The sequence below is a fragment of the Calypte anna genome, chromosome 15 (assembly GCF_003957555.1).
Source record: "Calypte anna isolate BGI_N300 chromosome 15, bCalAnn1_v1.p, whole genome shotgun sequence".
In the NCBI taxonomy this organism is placed as follows: domain Eukaryota; kingdom Metazoa; phylum Chordata; class Aves; order Apodiformes; family Trochilidae; genus Calypte; species Calypte anna.
Window position 1 is genome coordinate 12,155,969 of NC_044261.1, and position 18,766 is coordinate 12,174,734.

Here is an 18,766-nt window from a genome sequence, read left to right on the forward strand (position 1 = left end):
ATTTCATCCATCTGCTCCAAGCAAGCAGCTCGGCAGGGAGCTTGAGCACCTGCACTGCTGGTGTCTGCATCTGGGAGGCAAGGAGGCAGCTGAGATGTGGCTGTGCTGCTCCTCCACAGCACCCCGTGGGTGAGGACAGAGCCTGAGGAGGGCAGGAGGAGGACTTGAGTCACAGTGTGGGAGTTTGAAGCTGGTATCCAGTGCTGCTTTTAGTATCATGATCTGTCTTGTTGGAACAAAAGGCTTTGCTTTTCCTGCTTACATGGGGGAATGAAAGTATCTCTGGGCTCAGCCATGATAAACCCTCTGATTCTGTGGGGCTGGACAGCTTAGCTGCTCTTTGTGTTCCCTAACTGTCTGCCTAGGACATGCAGTTATGTATGTGTTGTCATCTGGGGGTTTCTGATCATCTGTGTTTTATTCTAGCTAGAGCTGTTTTTCTGAGAACACTTTTTGCTATTCTCAATGGGTTTGGGAAAGTTTATGGTAGAAAAGTAATGTAGCCTGCTAAAGGATTTCACTGGAATGCACAAGTATGTCCCTGCTCTTCATTAGCTAAATGAAGAAATGCCTGTGGAATTAAAACTAAATGATCAATCCTGCAAGTGGGAGCACTAAACACTCCCTGGGGTCAAATTGTACTGGTGAGTTGGCTGTGCCAGTGACAGGATAATCAGATGTGGGAGGAGGAAGGAAGGGATCCTGCCATCCCCTGCAGCTTGGCCTTTGGCAGTTGCTGGCTGGAGGCATGGGGCTCCAGAGGAAGAGGGTAAGGGCAGAAGTTTTCACTAGCACAGTATTTCCACAGTCTATCCCTTTTTTTTATTTTTTCTGTGGCACTGTCACCTTGGCTGAAGGGGATCTGCACCTGGCGGGAAGCACAAGACCTATAGCATAATCCATCTTGTAAATGCAGTGTTCCTGCCCCAGAAGCAGCAGTGTCCAGCTGTTTTTTCAGTCAGGTAGCAGTGAGTCACTGCAGAAATGAGCAGATGCTGCTGCTTGCTGCCCAGCTGCTTGTTTTCCATGGTGCAGAGGGGAATGTTGCTTCTCCGGGATGCTGAGCAGACCAGACTGGAAATGGGACTGAAGGGGAACACAGGCTGAGACTGGTTTGCACTGTGGCTCTGCCTTGCTACCTGCAAGTGGTGTTAAATGTTGTGTGTTCTCTGAACTGCTGTCAGGTGCAAACAAGTGACCCCTTTGGTCCTGCCTGTGTTCAGTAAATGCTTGCAAGGAGCTCACTAAGGAGAATTTTGGCATCGGGGTCAGAAGTGACTGAGGCAAAGCTCTTTCCTTTCGAATGTAAGGCTGGTAGCAGGACCCTATCTCTGGTGGCTGCAAAGGGAAAGGCTTCAAAAAACATTGGAAATGAATCATATAGTTTGAGAGAGCACAAATGCATACAAACCAGCACTAACAGAAGCCTTAAAGCTGTTTGAGGGGCAGTGAAAAGGCACAGATGTGGCTGTGCTGGCCAAGGTGGAGGCAGCTACACTGCTGTATGGCAGAGGAGGGAATAGAAACTGGGAGTGGAGGAAAATCACAAAGAGAAACACGGTCAGCAGAGCTAAAAGTACTCTGCAGGATGTGAGAAATAAAAAGACATGTTAAGTGCTACTGGCCTGTTAGGAATTCAGGGTTGAACACTGGTCGATAATGCTGCGAGGGAGCTCAAGAAGTACTGTATGAATTCTGTATCTGGTGAAAAGCCAGGTGACCTGGTCATCGTGTGATCTATTCTTCCATTCCTACAGTAAATAGAGAATAAACAGCTGATGCTAAAGGTAGGCATTTAAAAACCAGCAGAGGGCTTCTGATTTTTCCTTAGGGGTGCAGCTGTGGCAGGCTAAATATTGCTGTAATCCTGACTTTTTTTTTTCCAGCCCCAGAAAGTATTTTGCACCGAACAGGGGATGGTGGGCCAGCCAGCCAAACAAGCTTTCCAGGCAAAATAATGGGAGCTCTTCCACAGGAGCTCTTCCAAAAACTGGATTTAAAGGATTTTCATGTCAATCAGTGCGGGTTTATGGAAGTGAGTGTCATATGAACTTGTGAGGTTGCAAGATGGACTGACAGTGTTTTGAGAAGATATTTATTTTGGCAACTGCGTGGCATTTTGATTGAGGAAATTACCAATAGCAATCACCACTGTGTATCTGATGGCTCTGCAAGCCATCTGACTGATGGGTCTCAAAGTCCAAGTGGTTATTGGGACTGGTTAGTGCTTAGCAGAGAGTGTCACAGGGGTCAGGTATTGTCTGCCTGTCAGCTGCAAGATTTCTTTCTCATCTGTAAGGGGAGGGGAAAAAAAAAAGAAGCCATTTCTGATCTTGCTCATCATGCAAGAGGCTTGAAGGTGACTGCAGCAGCTGGGTCACAATGGAATTGTGTCTGTTGGTTGAAGCTGGGGAAATTCAGACAAGGAATAAGACATGTGTTTGACAGTGTGGTTAAAGTTTGGAACCACTTCGTAGGAGATGTAGAGAGTTCTGCAGTGCTGGAAGTCAAAATTGTCCATATTCTGAAGATGTGGTTCTGCATCAGGACTGTAGGACTTGAAGTAAGGACAATCAGGGGGAAAACCCTCTGGCAGCTGGTTTGTGGTGTCATACTAGTGGTTTAACTCCTCCCTTCCTCCCCAGTCCTGACATGTAACCTCTCCAGTTCCTGCCAGCTGTAATTTCAGAAGTCCTGTTTTTATGTGAATGAGGAGCAGTTACACAGCACTAGAGGCTGGGGCTTTCCCCATTCCTCTCCATTTGTCTCCCCCTGAAGCTGGCAGCTTCCCTTTCCTGGCTGAGAAGTGGTGAGAAGGTGGAGCAGGCTTGGCAGCCTTGTATTTACACAGAACCTGTGTGGCAGAGTCTTGTTCTAAAACCATAGAAGACAATTATGGACTTCTTAGTACAATACAATACAATAAATAATGTAGGTCAGGTCTCAGCCTGTCCTGGTAATGCATTAGGGTTCTCCCATCATCCTGTTATTTGACTTAATTTCTCTCATTTTCTTGCTCTCCTTCTCTCCTTAGGTCAGAAAGGTGGCACATACCTTGGTACTTCCCACCTTGTTCTGGTCCAGCTTGGCCACACGGGAGGCTTGGTGCCCAAACCAGCAGTGGTTTCTCACAACAGGGAAGCTTTTCCTCTCAGCTCCCCTCTGATAACTTTGTGACTTCCCCAGAGAGCTGCTGGGGGCTGGCAGCCAGGCAGCCAGAGCTGGCAGCACACTGCTCTTGGGGGGGAAAAAAGGCCAGATTGCAGCTTAATGGAACAGCTTGCCAAACTGCAGCAGGGAAAGCCAAAGGCCCTGCTTTGGAGAATTTAAATGAGGAAGGTGCTCTTACAAATGCTGACATTGTGTTGTTACCAGCACTAAAGAGAATCTTTAACATGGTGAAGCCCATGAAGCATTGGCTTCTCTTTTTGGAACAAAAAAAGGAAATTCCCCCGTGTAACAGGATGTGTTAAAGAAAATGCCATATCTGAATGATTCTGATATTGTCTCTTTCCCTTTCTGTTACTTCCTCAAAAAGTTTGAATTATGTGTGTATTTGTGTGTATTTCATGTCTGACCTCTCTGATGAGCCACAGCCTTAGGCAGAGCTCATCTCTTCTTTGTTGTTTCCAGCAAAAACTTAATTATTTCCAATTGCTTTTTCCATCCAAAATCAGTTGTTACATAGAGCCCCTCAATGGCTCAGGTATTTAATTCCACTTACAGAATAATTTTATCTGTGTCTCTAAAGTCCTTCTTGCTGTGATATGATCAGACCAACAAGATTATAACCCATAGTGGTTGCTAAAAGGATGGGTAATGCCAGGCTGATCCTTTTCTTGTGGCTTTGACTTCTCCTTTTTCTGGTGTGGAGGTTTGTTTGTTAGGATCAGAAGTAAAGGGTATGGAACTGGCACAAACAAGATTCTTAATTATATTTTCCTACTGCAACCTTTCCTTTGAGGTGAGTTTTCATGATTAAAACTGCTCTTGTTTTGCCATTGCAGCTATGAGTTAGACAGCCTCAGACTGTCACTTGCCTGCTTCTGGCACTCCTGATAGCTTTTCATGGACTTGCTCATGTATGAGGATTTAGTCACCCTTCTGGCACAAAGCAGCTTTGTGGAAGAGGGCCTGGGCATCTGGTGGGTTGCCTGAGCTGCTGGAAGGCAGTGCAGCTGAGGAGCAAGAGCTAGTGGGGCAGGTAACATTATTCTTGCAGGATGCAGCTGGGAATTAAGGAGTGATCCTCCTCCATTTCATGTTGACTGCTGCAGAGGCTTTGGAGCTCTGTGGTCTGGTGTACACATGAGCTGTGGGAGGCTGTCAGGACAAGGTGGGCTCTCTGAGGGTAACAAGCCACCCATCAGTTTGTCTTCAGCTGCTGAAATCTCTTGCTAACCTGGCTGTGGATCCCAAACACCCCAAAGGAGAGGGATCTGCTCATCTTGCTGCTACATATCCAGGAAGGAAAATTGTCCAGCAATCAGACATTTTCTGAGCAAAACTTCTCACATAACATTGAAAAAAAAATAAAATAAAGAAAAATTACGTCCCAGAGTGACTTGGGGTTGAGATCAAAGGAGAGCAGGTGCCCTGAAGAGACACAGCAGACAGACGAGGGTCTCCGACAACCCATCTAGAGAGTGTAGAGAGGTAAAATTACCCTCATCTTTATTTTCTCATAAGCCTTTTACATATTTTTCTTCTTTGTTCCTGACTAATGTCTCTTTTTGTCCCTACCATGAGTGGTGCAGGAAGTAAACATCCAAATGGCTTGTCAGAGCTCACCCCCCTGTTTGGAAGGGTTAGTGAGCCACAGAGCAAATGGTTAATGAAATTCTGGGTCTGACCCACTCAGCAAGAGCCGGCTGGAGGCATGGCTTCCACTGAGACAAAACAATTTCCTACCACCCCTGAGCTCTCCTGTCATTGTCTTTAGCTTTGTGCATTAGGATTTCTACATGTGTGCTGTGCAGATGTCAGCAAGGATACCGCAGTCCCTCGATTAAACAGTGCAGGGCTTCAGTTGCCTTCAATACAAGAAGATAGGCAGTGTGGTTGATAAGAGGCAATAATACACAAAAAGTGTCTTACCATGCTGAGGGACATCTGCTCATTCTTCATGTGGCTTCAGCTCCCTGTGGTGTGGTGGATGATAGCATGAAGTGAGCTGGTGTTGGTGCTGGAGGAACTGGCTGGATTCTTGAGTCAGGGTGAGGGCTTCAGCCACCTGATGCTGCCCAGGGGAAGTGGCAACATCCATATTTTCTGAAAAAAAAAACTTTTCTGTGGTAAAGAGGAAACTGAAGTGACTTTGTTGAGCAAGCAAGTGCTGTGAGAATACAGTAAGACAAAGAACCCTGAGGCCTCTGCATATGTTTCTGCTGTGCCATGGTCTCTAAGGAAGAGCACGACTCAGTGATGCCAACTTGAAACACTCGGAAGCGTGTTAGTCCTCTTGCAACAGAAGGACTTGGTACTGCACTCTGTTGGAAATGCCCTGTTTTGCCTCGGCAGTAAACAGATAGTAAATTGTCTAGGCTTCCTCATGGCTGTTAAATTCCTCCCCATAACACTCCCTGAAAACAGGAATGGGCGCTAGGATGTTTTGGGCTGCAGAGATGGGTCCTGCCACGCTCCTGCTGGCACGGTGCTGAGCTGGCAGCCAGGCATCACAGGCACTGATTTCACTCTCTGTCTCTCCCACCTCTGAGATGTGTGGCTGAGTGCCAAACCAGCTGTGCTTTTCCAGGCAGCTTCCAGCTTGCTTTCTCCCGGGTAGGTGAGTCTGGCCTTGAAGAGACAAATGCACGCATCTTCATGCCTCAGCACTCAGAAAGAAAAGCAGCAGTTTCTTATCAGCTGCATTGGAGCAGGGAGAGATGATAAATTCTCTGGAGGCATGTAAGCACTTGGAAGGGAAAATGGCACCATTGGTGCTGGTACAACTCCAACATAGACTTTAGGATCCTGCTGTTTCCTGGCCAGAGCTGCCTCTGTGCTTTGCCTGGATTGTGTTGTAGTACTGCTAAAATTTTGACTCTGGGACTGAAGGTGCCTGCACAGCTTGTGTTGGGGAAGGGGACCCATCCACCCTCTTTCCTTTTTTTTTTTTTAATGGATTTACATCTTCTGTAGTGGGCATTCCATACAGTTCAGCTGACCAGGGCTTTCAGGAAGAGAGGAGCACTTGTGGTTGTCTTTGACAGAGAAGTGGTCTCCTCCTTCTGCAGCTTTGTTCATCCTGACTGCAGCCTCAGGAAATAAAGTTGCCAAGGGATCCAGCAGTTTTAGCCAGCACGGGGATCCTGCTCCAGAACTAATCTTTTATGTGTGGTCAGGAGCTCCAGGAACCCCAAGGACAGCTCTGGTGCTGCTGGGATCTTCCTTCATCCATGGGCACATATTCAATGTTGCTGGATGCCTGGTTCTATTTAACTGAAAGCTTGAGCTTTGTGACTAGCTGAGTTTGGGTCATTAGATATGAATACAGCCCAGGTGGGTGATGTAAGGGCCAGAGGTGGTGTGGCAGTGCAGAATGCAAAGCCTGAAAAGAAATGGCTCCAGTTAAAGAGTGCAGCAGTCACTGCAGTGAGGGGCTGTGACTGAGTGACCCCCACACTGCTTTGGGCTCTCTTCCCTGCTTGGAAAGGGGCTGGAGCCTGCCAGGGAACAGGGAAGCTCAGTTCACATGTCTGTGTGGACTCTTGCAGAAAACTTGTGCAGTGTTTGCTCAGCTTCAGGGGCATCTATGTGTCCATTCACCACTCCTGGAAGCGTGTCCAGGTCTGATAGAAAAAGACAGTGCTGCCACAAACAGCCATGCAAGTGCATTCCCTAGCAGGGTTTGTGCCTTTCCAAAGAAGAAATAATAACTGTAAGGTGGAGGTAGAGTGCAAGACAGGAGTTCTTAGGAGCCAGATTGCAAGAAGGAAAGAAAGGACAATGTTGGTACCAGACTAGTTAAGTAGGGGCTGATGGTTAACTGGCAGTTTGGCTCCTTTTTCTGTGTCCTCTTCATCGTCTGTGGCCTACTTGCTGGTGGAGTGTTTTATCAGCTGGCACATCTCTTGTTGCCTGAGATGGTTACTGGAGCTGCCTGGAGCATGTACCCTGGACAGCTTGACCCTTTCTGACTGTGGAAGATAATGCCTTGCTTGCTTCTTTGCTGCTCTGTTTGGTGAATCCACTTGCAGGAAGCTTGTAAAACACTGTGAATGAAGATGGGTCCCATCTTTGAAGTGTCCTTGGCATTTCTTTTTTCACTTATTGAGATATATTACTTGCACATGCAGCTCATTAGATGAGTGACTTATGTATTGCTGTCTTACACTGACTACACATGTGATGTCTAAAGAGTATGAGTGGCAGTTTTAACTACAAGAATATTTATGCTGAATTGTGCCACTTGCCCTGCCTTCCACACAGTTTGTAGAGTTCTCTCATCCCAGCTGTACTTGCTAAAATTGCATCACCTGGAGAGGTTGGCAACTAGCAGCTCCTTCAAGAGCTTCCTCAGCCTTTTAGGAGAAAGCCCTGGTAAGTCCAGTAGAGGCATGTGGCTTTGGAGTCAGCCAAGGAGCTAATTAGAGGCATCTCAGTCTGTTCCAGTGTAAAACCATAAAAAGTGTGTGCTCTCTAGAAAGCAGAGCATCTGGCAAACAGGCTAATGAGAGACAGACTGGGGGAGCTCTGAGGCAAATGGAAGAGCTACCCTGTAGAGTTTGTTTATAACTCTTTGAATTTGCAGGAGGTTACGAGTTTGTTGGGTTTTAAAAATTATTATTAAAAGAAATGCAGACCCCAAAGATGAAACAGTGCATGTCCAAACTTACTCTAGGTTGGCATACAACAGCCTGGCTGGGAAGGGTGTTTTATCCCTGGTTCCTGTGGATGTTTTCTGTCCCTCACTCCCCTCTTGGCTCTGCCTCCAGGTCCCTGTGGCCGTGTGAGCTCCTTCAAACCAGAGGAGTTTGTTTGCTTGCTCAGCCAGGGGAGAGGTTTTCTTTCCACTAAGCAGGGAATTTCTTTTACAAAGGGTGAAGTTTGGGCTCTGGAGAGTTTATGCTCCTTCCCTTCCTTTCTTTTTTTGTGGTTTGGTTTTGTTTTGTTTGTTTTTTATTGTAATGATGACATATGGAAACTATTTACACAGGAGCATGCTCTGCTGCACTGAATGGAATTGTTGGAGTCCCGGCAGTATCATTCCGGATGCCTTGTGTAAGCAGCCAGCTGGTTTTGCTTTTTCTTTCTTTTTTCTTTTTTTTTTTTTCTTTTTTTTTTCACCTCCCTCTCTCCCTTTTCAGGGAACGTCTGGGATAAGTTACACAAGTGTGGAAGGAAGCTTTGCCATCTGTGGACAGCTCAGTTCATTTATTTTGTCACGCCCCTTGTATGGTGAACTTCACAAATATCTATTTTTTTATTGCTGGGGGGTGGGGGGCCAAGACTCCTTACTGTCACTGTTTAGCACTTTGACTCCTTTCGCATGAGTTGTTGATGTTTTCTGGTGAGCATGTTCTTCTCTGTGCCAAAATAAGAGATCATGGTACAGGAGCGTGGTGAGAAAGGAGGGCGTCGTGCTGGAAATCTCTTCATCCCGCAGCTCAACCTTCCAACAACTTGCACTGAGGAACATCCTGCAGCTAAACAGAGATAGGGAAATGATTTAACTGAAGCCTGAGCCACCTTCCTCAGAGGGGAAAAAAAACCCAAAAAAAAAACCAAACCAAAAAAACCAACCCCGTTTAGTTCTGCAGAGAGCAAACTCTTTTGTGCTTGGCTTTTCCCTTGAGGAAGCCGCGAAATCGAGGATCAGCTTTCGGAGGGGCGGGTGGGAGGGAGTAACTTCAGCCCTGACTTGTCTCCCAACTCTGAAGACAAAGCCTGCCTGCTTCCCAAGGGCTGCCATGCAGTGGAGAGAGCAGCCTGCCATCTACTTGGAGGATTACGGGAGCCCCGTGGAGAGGTCCTCCTATCTCATTGAGCTCCGTACGACTGGTAAACGCCGTCGGGGATGTTCTGCGGCACGAGCTGTGGTTGCATTAGTCTGTGTCATTGTTATCATGGGAGCAGCTGAGGAAATTAGCTAGCTGGAGGGCTGCCAAACAAACAGGCAGGGGGTTGCTTTTCAAATTTATTATTATTTTTATTATTATTTATTACCCAGATGATGCTGTTGCCCAGGGGATGCTAGATCAACCTTCTGGCACCTGATGGGGAAGGAGCTGATCTACAAAATGCAGCACCCCACTGGAACACTTCACCCGTATATTTTCTGTAGTCTGTGCTTAGAAAGATGATGGCTGGTTTAGACAGGAGGAAAGCATCTTGGTTATGTGGAATTGCGAGGGTTTTTGTTTCTAATTTGCATCTTTGAGTGCTGTTTTGTATTTGCAACCTTGATCTCACTGAGACTTGTGTTCCAGCTGTGAGTCCTCTGTGTGAGAGGCAGAGAGGGGTCCTGGGTTTTTATTGCAGTGTATCTTTTCCTAGTGTTCTTTTCCAAGAGAGGCTGGTCTTTGTGAAAGAACTGCTTTGGGGTTAAAGGTAGTTTTGGCATCTTTTGGTGGGGTACAGTGCTTTTTTTAATGCTGCAAACCTTCAGTGATTTGACATGAGTATGGCTCAATGTTCTGAAATTTTGTATCTGCTGCAGTGCTCCAATAACATGGTAATATGGTAAGCAACCTGCTTAATATATCCCTCTTCCCCAGAAGAGCTGGCACAGCCAAGGTGTTGATTCTGTGCTTTTCCAATCCCCTGAATTGTGTGAGATGAATCACACTCAGATTTTCTCTGAATATTTGCTGTGTTTTCAAGGCGAGTTCTGGAAAGTCCTGAAACTCGTTTGTGCCTTCTGCAACCTTAGCCCAGCCACCAGATAACAAAGGAGCTGTGGGTGATGGCACACAGACCTCTGGGCATCTTCAGAAGATGTGGTTATGCCCTCTGCTCTGATGTGCCAGTTGCTTGTGCCCCTCAGCAAAGTTTGGGGGTGTCTGGGGGCTCTGTGCCCATCTGTGAGGATGCTTGAGGTCTCTGAGCATGTTTCATCTGGCAGCAAATGATCTGTTAAGATGGGAGTGAGCATGGCAAAATACTTATCTTCTGGGCAGTGAAGGTCTTCAACAGCGAGTCCAGGCTCTGAGGAAGGTGTTGCTCCTTCAGCAACTCTCTTAAGCATTAAATGCAAAGGTTTTTGCTGCCAGGCTGCAGTTTGAGGGAGTTTGTCTCTCTGAAACACAGACACAGTGAAAGCTTCATAAATTTTAAACATTTTAAACATTTTAAAATTTTTTAGAGCAATGTAAAGTTTCTGATTTTTGCATTTTTTAGTTAAAAGGCAAACAGACCCAGAAGACTAGCATTCTGTTCTGTGGATAAATTAACTCTCTACCATTCATTTCTTTTCCCGAGAGCTGTGCTCATTCGAGGTGTAAAAGGGGTGTGTGGGAGGCATGAGCCTCATCCAAACACTGATCCAGATTTTGAGTGGTATTTTAAGGCTATGGGGGAAGCAAGGAAGAGAAATAGGCTTAAATGCTGCAGGATTCTCAGCCATCTGAGTATGCAATCTGGAAAGTCTTTGCAGATCCCAGCTAAATATTATCTTAATTTGATCTGAAGGTGGGAAAGGCAACTGTGGCTCTGCATTGGTGAAGAGGTTTCTGTCTCTGTCAGGCAGTGCTGTTTTTCTTGGTGAGTGCAGTTTTTGCATGGACTCTCTCCCCTCTCCTGAGGGTGCTCTAGAAGGACTGGATCAGTGATTTAATGAGGGTTATTTTGCCACAGCAAAGAGGGGCAGCATATCTTCATCATGCTGTAATGAGAGAGGAGAACCACCTCACTGTCAGTTTTCCCCCCCACCTCTCATAAGACAGAACAAGCTACCACATCACAGCTTCATTGCTCATAAAAAGGGGGAAATCAGCACTTTTGCACTGGCAAGATCAATTTTACACACACCCACTGTGGGAACACGAGGCACTGGAGGAGGGAAGCATCTGCTGAGAACAGGAACAGCCATGTGGTTTGGGTAATGACTAAAATTCTGGAGACCTGAGTGTGTGGACAGCTTCAGCACAGGTTTCCTGCATGGCCTTGACCAGTTCTCATTTCTGTGGGGTCAGTATTCTCTGCCAAAGGTGCAAAGTGAAAAACCCAGGGCAGAAGAAGAAGAAACTCAGTGATGTTTTGTTTTGTTTTTTTTTTTAATAATTGTCCTCATGCATGGTTTTCACATCTTAATAGAACTGAGGCTGCAGAATGCAAGAAATAGCAAGTACTCTGGAGTTTATGTAAATGTCCTGCAGAGCTCTTCCTTGGGAAGGGCACTGTGGATGTGGAGCTATGCTTGGAAGTTGCTTTTTGTGATAGAATTGTATTTTTTAATTGACATTTTAATGAACCCTGGTGCAAAATGCTCATTGTTTTATAGTGCTGTACTGATGACAGGCACACAAGGTTTCCAAATCAATCTATGGGGTATGAACTGGAAATCAATCTTGCTGTTTGTTTTCATTAGAGGGGGGCAGGTCCTTGTCTGCACCAAATAGTGTTGTAGAGACTCATTGTTTAATGCCTCTGCAGCACTCTGAAAAGCAAGACTTTCTTCTAAAAGAGACTGACTGCTGCTGCATTATATAGCTACTGTGCCCAGGCTGCTGGCCCTTGCCTGTGCTAGTCCTGGACTCTGTTCCTCACTGCCTCTCCTCCCATTCAGTGTGAAAAGGCAGAGTTCCTGTAGCAGGAAGAGCCTTTCTTGTTCCTGAGGCTCGATGAGCTGCTGACTTCTCCATGGCCTCGCACCAGAGTGAGCTTCTCTCTGTGGGTATGTGTCCCATCCCACCTTTATTGGCCCCCTGGTAACAGGGGCCTGCCCTAACCAGGCACAGGTGGACTCACACCCACTCTTTGGCAACTCAAGGCACCTGGTTTATCTTGTTTCTCTACAGGCACCCTTTTGTTTCGTGGGTGGGACAGCCCTGGAGAATTCTGTTAGCTGCCTGTTTATAATGTATGACTGCTGATGCTGTGAACATGACAGCACAGAGCTCCTGAGAAAGGAGACCTGCTTATTGTTTCAAATAGGATGCTGTCTCTTTTGAGGATCTTCTGGGAGCCTTCCTGTGTTGAAGTGCTGAGTTTGAGTGTGCCTCTGAAAAGCTCCTACATGGCAAGAGTCAATTTTTTTCTGTGTACAAGCTGCCAGTTTCCTGGGTACCACCTCTTGATTCTTATCTGTGGTCCCAGCTTCTTTGCCTGCTTCCTGATCAATCTCAGCTTGTTAAATTCTAAATATTTTTTTGTCTTACTCTCCTGTTGCAGATGGAGGGAGCTATGATGTTAATAATGATGCATCCAGCCCTGCTGCAGGGGACTGCTGTGCACAGCAAAGCTCTGCCCGACACAACTGGGAAATGAACTACCAAGAGGCAGCAATCTACCTCCAGGTGATCCCTGCTCTTTGCTGTGTTGAGTGAAAAATGGGCTTCTAAAACTGGGTTATAAGAAACAAAGAGCTTCAGGTTTGAGGTTAAAGAATCGGTGCTTTGCAAAGGAAGAGTGGGGAGATAGTGGACCTGTCTTCAGATCAGCTCTGGCAAATAATTTGGGAGCCACTGACCAAGCCACCCAGATCTCCCAGTGACAAGGACCATAGGGATTCAGCCCATGTTCAGGTCTGTCACCTTACCAGGGAGATTTCCTTAACTTGTCATAGATAATAATTTTATCTCTTGAGTCACTCTGGGGTGAATGGTCAGCATTCTCTAGGTCACATCCCATGTTCTGGAGCTGCTGCTCCTGATCCTGCCTTTGCTACAGATTTGGTGAGTGGCCCTGGGGTGTTCATTTAGCACCAGCCAAGCCCTTCAGGTCATGTAAGACATGAGAAGACAGAAGTCTTGATTTCTACAAGGAAGTGTGCTGAGATCAGGAACAGTTCAGGAGTGAAATTTATCCTAATCAGAAAGAACAAACAATCGAACCAACCAACCCACCATGCTCCTGTTATAGAAACACCATCATTACTTCAACAAAGTTATAATATTTTTATGATCACCATACAGTCTGGTGTGATGAATTAGGTACCAAAACTGAGTTTCTCCCAGAGCTGGCCAGTCTGAAATTGTTGCTGGTTCTTTTACTGTCCTTTTCTTCCTCCTTCATTCCCTTTCAAAGTCTCTGCATTGCATCTTGAGATGCTTTGGACCCAGTTAAGTTTTTTGTTCCAGCCACTGTGAGGTGACTGAAACCATTTGTTTCCTTCCTGCTCCCACTCCACAGGACTGACAATTTAAAACCTGATAGGCTTTAAAACCTCAGTAATGCTTCATCTTAATCATATGCTAGAGCAGCACTGACAGTGTAACAAGGCTTTTGTTTGAAGTCCTGATGATTGGAGGTGCTCTGCAAAGGGTCATTGAGTTGCTGCTGAGCCTGATGGGGATGTACACAGCAGGCTTGGCTCTTCTGCTGCAGATTATTCTTGCTGCTGCCTTGACCAGTGCTGGCAATGACAGTGTCCTTGAAATGAAGTAGAGGTAACTTAAAGCACATGCAGATTGTTTATTTGAATGAGTAGCTGCAGGTGAGTGTCGTATCTGAATAAGAGGACTTTACTGTCCAGCAACATTTTGAATTGCTTGGCTACCAAGAGGCAGAATTTAGACTGGTTTTTATTCTGCAGGTAGGTTTTGTCAGGCGTGAATAAGAATGCCCTGCTGATCTAAGCTAGCTCTCTCTTTCAGGGGGGAAGGATTGTGTTTTATGGATCTGGCTGCTGGGTTTTGTCCTGCTCACAAGCTGTCTCATTGACCCAGTAGTTTTTGTGTGTGTGTTTGTTCTTAATCATGTGAGCTTGCCTGTGAGATGAATAAATGAGAAATATTTGAAACCCTCTTTTGAATTAATCTCGAGAATGCTTCACATCTTCAAGAAGATCTTGTTTCCTGACCTTGCTTCCCATTTGCAATCACAGTTGTTCTGCTTTGAGAGTAGTACTGTCCTGACAGTAATTGCTTGCTTGGAAAGATGTTAATTGAAAGAACAAAACAAAACAAACTGGCAAACAACAACTTGTGCACCTGCATGTCCCAGCTAGGTAAAAAATGATCTCTTGTGACAGTCTCCAAAAGGCAGCAAGCTGCCTGTGAGTGACTAAAGCTCCCTTGCTTAAACCATTGACTCAAGAAAGAGAAGAATCTGAAAACCCCTGTAAATTCCCTCCAAACTAAGTCTTGTCCTAGAGGTAAAAAATAAGTAATGATGTGGCTGTTTAAAAATCAGTTATAGGCAAACTCTTAAGATGGAGTAGCTGACCTTTTAATGCTAATTAAGCTTCCTAGTTAGGAGGGAATGACAAATCAGCACAGGGACTTGTTAATTTTTTATGGAGTCTGTCTTCTCACATTCCTGAAGCAGAAAACACTACGTGTGCTCCAGTGTTTTCTCCCAGACATTTTGCAAGGAGGAGCAACTGTCAGCCTGGTGCCCTGGAGCTTATCTGGGTGTTTTTGTGTTCTGTCCTGCAGAAGTCTAATCAAAGAAGTCTGTAAGCATGTGGAAGTGGTTGCAAATAAATGAAGTGCTGTGCTTGTGTTGGGATGTTGACTAAAGTTTCTTTGCCTACTTTTATAAACTCTTTTAGCACTCTTCCTCATTTTGAAAAGGCTCAAGGGTTTCTGAAGCAGGAGTCTGTGGATGTTAATGAATTTCATTACTGAAATATGCTTGTGATGTCCCCTGAAAGGGATGTCCCCTGTGCACAGAGTTCATTCCTCAATAAACAGATCAATGTCAGGCTGTAAATGGGGAATAATCTGTGGGGAATTGTATCTAATCCATATAAAAATCTGTGCTCTTCATAGGTAAAGCTGTGTTATAGAGCCCAGAGTCACTAATACTGTTCTGTTCTTTGTTCCTGCTGCCTTAGGAAGGAGAAAACAATGATAAGTTCTTCACTCACCCCAAAAATGCCAAAGCACTTGCTGCCTACCTCTTTGCACACAATCACCTTTTCTACCTGATGGAGCTGAGCACAGCCCTGCTTCTCCTCCTGCTGTCTCTCTGCGAGGCTCCAGCTGTTCCCATGCTCCGTCTGGGCATCTTTGTAAGTACTTTGGGGCAAAATGAAGAAGTCTGCCTCTTCTGCATGGGTGGGTAAGGGAAAAAGGAGGCTAAACATAGAGGAAGAAGGGAACAGCAGTAGGAAAGAAACCACCTGGATTGTTCTGTACATTGGTTGAGCAGCAGAATGTCCTTTTTTTCATCTGATGTGGACAGACCAAGATGAAAGTAACACTTCCCATTTTTCAGGTTGTGCAGGACCCTGTCTGTGGTTATCCAGAGCCTCTGTTTCAAGGGAAAACCCTTCCCTATGTGAAAATTCTTTGCCCAACAGCTTTTCTTCCTGCATTTCACTAAAAAAATTGCAGCTTCAAGCTTTTTCAAAGGGTTTTTGCTCAAGTTGCTGATTTCTAGTCCTTATGTTTCAAATGTGTCAATACAATCTTTTGATGTGCTATTCTAGTCCAAAAGAGATACAGGTTTCCAGGAAATTCTGGGCTGATACTGAATGGAGGAAAACTCTACAGGCTTTAATAAAAGCTCCAAGCAATAAACATAGAAACTTCATAAAACAGCATGCAGTGCTAGCTCTGGGAGTGCCCTTAGGGTTTTCTGCATGTCACAGAGCTGTCCTCAGTTTGGTGTCATATCCACATGCTCCTTGGAAAGGGAGAGGCAGAAATGTGCTGCTGTTTGCAATCAGAAGCACTAGTTTAAGTTTTACTGTCTCCTAACAGGTCCATGCAACCCTGGAGCTCTTTGCTTTAATTGTTGTGGTTTTTGAACTCTCAATGAAGATGAGGTGGCTGGGCTTCCAAACCTTTATCAGGCACAAAAGGACTATGGTGAAGGTGAGTTGTCTGTCTGGTTGTCTGTGTTTCACCTTCAGAAACTAAAGAACCACATTAAAAAATGACTTCTACTGCAGCAGGGAGGACTTAACCACGTGTCCCAGCTGCCAAGCGATCCGTGCGAGATCTCTTGGAGCCACCTCCCATCCTTCAAGTATCCAAATAAATGGGTGGTCAGTGAGATCTTTGCCTTTCCCAACAGGCAAAGGGGAGACCCTAGACACTATCTAGCTCTGCCCTCTCATTAAACCCCCTCTTTTTGTTGCAGACATGTGTGCTGTTGGTACAGTTCATTGAGGCCATCGTGGTGCTGGTGCGCCAGACCTCGCACGTCCGCATCACCAGAGCCCTGCGCTGCATCTTCCTGGTGGACTGTCGGTACTGTGGGGCAGTCAGAAGGTGAGCAGGCAGCTGCTGGGCTTCCTGCTGGCACACCTGGGGCTGGGGTGGAGGAAAAGCACTCTGACCCTGCAGGCATCAGTGGGAAAATAAGTGTCTTTCACATCAGATCTTTTGTAATCATGGTTTAAGACGAGTGCTGTGCCTGGGTAGGGAGCTTGGAGGCAATCTTAGTGTAGCTAGCTTTCTACTTTTAATCCTTGGTGGGAAGGGGAGGAAAGTCCTCAAATTTCATCTGTTGTTTTTTTTTCCCTGCCAACCTGGAGAAGAAAACATAAAAAAATTAGTTAATGGATGTTTTCTCATTTTTCAGAAATCTGCGACAGATCTTCCAGTCCCTCCCACCATTTATTGACATTCTTCTCCTCCTGCTTTTCTTCATGGTGATTTTTGCCATCCTAGGTGAGTTGTATTTATGGAAGGTGAAGTGACACTCTTGACCAGTTATTGTCCAAAAGCAACACAAACAGTCTTGGTGTTTGTGGTTTTCAGCTCCTTTTTCCATCAACAATTCCTCAGTCTTGTAAGTTTGTCCTACATTCCCATGAATGCCTGTGTCTGTAGTGCACCTACTCCAGTCCTAAACTCAAATCATCCCCAGAAACTTTGCTGTCTGAAAGGATCAGTGAAATGTCAGTAACCCATATTGGCAAATCTGTATGGAGAAGGCCTCCCACATACTCTCCTTCCTCCTGGTGTCAGACAAGGCTTAGTGTGCCCCTCTCTTCAGGAACAGGGACTCTTCACCACTCTGCTGCCTCACATTAAACAGGTTTTAATTTTGTTTGTTCTTTCTCCCTTTCTTCTTCTCTACCTTCTCTGCTTCTTCTCTAGGTTTTTACTTGTTTTCTCCTAACCACTCAGATCCGGTGAGTATCCCTCATTTTTTCAACCAGAGTTTGAGTCCCATTTTGATGTGGTTAAGGATCAAACATCACTGTGTAGATGTAACTTATTCCTGGGGAGGACAGATGCTGGCTGGTCAGACTGAGGCTGCTCAGTACTGTTACCCTCTGCTGGGAAGGAAGACCATGCAGAGAACTTCCTCAAAGACAGGATGTCCCAAAAGGGGCATTCCAGGGGTTGTTTCTTGTTCTTGGTGTCTTAAATCAGTCAAAGGAGCCACCTGCCTCTGTGAAAGCTCAGACACATCTGACTATGGCTATTTGAGTCTAACAGCCACTGATCCTGCTGCTGACATGTCTGGAGCTTGCTGGAAGTAGCTGCTACAAAACTGTATAGATGAGTTTTTAATTGTTTTAACTCCTCACATGTCATCTCTCAGGGACCTTTAAAAAGGACAGGTCCTGTGGTACCCTTTCCCTTGGGGAGGTGCCAGGGAGTTGTAGAAGTGCCTGTATTCAGGTGGCTGGCTGGGTGGGTTTTTGAGTGGAATGTCACTATGAAATTCTTCATGTGTTTTGTCATGGGAGTTTTCTCTTTCAGTACTTCAATACCTTAGAGAACAGCCTGGTGAATCTCTTTGTACTTTTGACCACTTCAAAGTAAGTACATGCTTTTCTAGCTCAGCTGATCTCTTTGTTCCCAGTGAAGTCTAGCAGAGCCAAGAGTTTATTTGTAGAAATGCTCTGTCTCCAGTTGTGACCCCTTTCCTCCATATGAGAGATTTCCTGGTTCAGCCTGCATGGGAAGAAATGGTATTTCGTTTTGGTTTCAGAGACTGTGACCTCAGATACAGAGTTATCTCTAAGCACCTCAGACCACTTTCATCACTGTGAGAGCAATTAAGGGGGGGAAGAGTTCTGTTAGGCCTTAGTCCTAAAAGGGAGAGTTTGTGCTCCTTTGTCAGCCAACAGTTTGCTGCTGTGAAGTAACTTCTATTCCTCTGCTCGGGTTCACCTATCTGCTAGGAAAGGGGGATAACAAAAGTGGGTAAATATTGATCTGCTGTCAGGGAGAGCTCTGAAGATTAGGAATTTAGCAAAGGATGGAATAAATCTGAGGTTGTAACACTTAGACCAATTGCTGTCATTGCTGAGTATCAAAAGCACAGCCCTTAGCCACTTTTCAAACCCCCTTTGCCCATCTGGGTTTCAGGATGTGCAAGGAATGTGCTTTTTATACCCATTTTTGATATCTCCATGTTCTTGCTGCTCGTTGCTAGGCACAAACTTCTGTGTCTTGAGCAACCAGACATTTTGCAGAAACATGCAGCTCTTTGGATGTGAGCTGTGCCTCTTGCCTATGGGTAGTGGGGAGAGCAGCAGCAACTATTTTAGTGCTTCAGCTTCTGTCTTCTTTGGATGCAGTTTTCCTGATGTGATGATGCCATCCTATGCCCGGAACCCCTGGTCCTGTGTCTTCTTCATCGTGTACCTCTCCATTGAGCTGTACTTCATCATGAACTTGGTGAGTCTCTTGCTGCAGCAGTTGACTTCTCTCTGCCTGGCTTTGGAGCTCACTGCCCAGCAGCAACTTTC

General features: G+C 45.6%; 1 protein-coding gene across 3 annotated transcripts in view; it reads left to right on the top strand.

Annotated features, from left to right (window-relative positions):
- Positions 1 to 18,766, top strand: part of TPCN1 (two pore segment channel 1) — a 49,720-nt gene that overhangs the window by 13,038 nt on the left and 17,916 nt on the right. For all 3 annotated transcript variants that reach the window (XM_030460363.1, XM_030460361.1, XM_030460362.1), the window contains 8 exons: positions 12,334 to 12,458; positions 14,942 to 15,118; positions 15,813 to 15,926; positions 16,195 to 16,325; positions 16,639 to 16,727; positions 17,160 to 17,194; positions 17,772 to 17,830; positions 18,596 to 18,695. In XM_030460363.1, coding sequence (XP_030316223.1) covers positions 12,426 to 12,458; positions 14,942 to 15,118; positions 15,813 to 15,926; positions 16,195 to 16,325; positions 16,639 to 16,727; positions 17,160 to 17,194; positions 17,772 to 17,830; positions 18,596 to 18,695 — 738 coding nt within the window. In that variant the 5' untranslated portion in view covers positions 12,334 to 12,425. The remainder of the gene's footprint in view (positions 1 to 12,333; positions 12,459 to 14,941; positions 15,119 to 15,812; positions 15,927 to 16,194; positions 16,326 to 16,638; positions 16,728 to 17,159; positions 17,195 to 17,771; positions 17,831 to 18,595; positions 18,696 to 18,766) is intronic.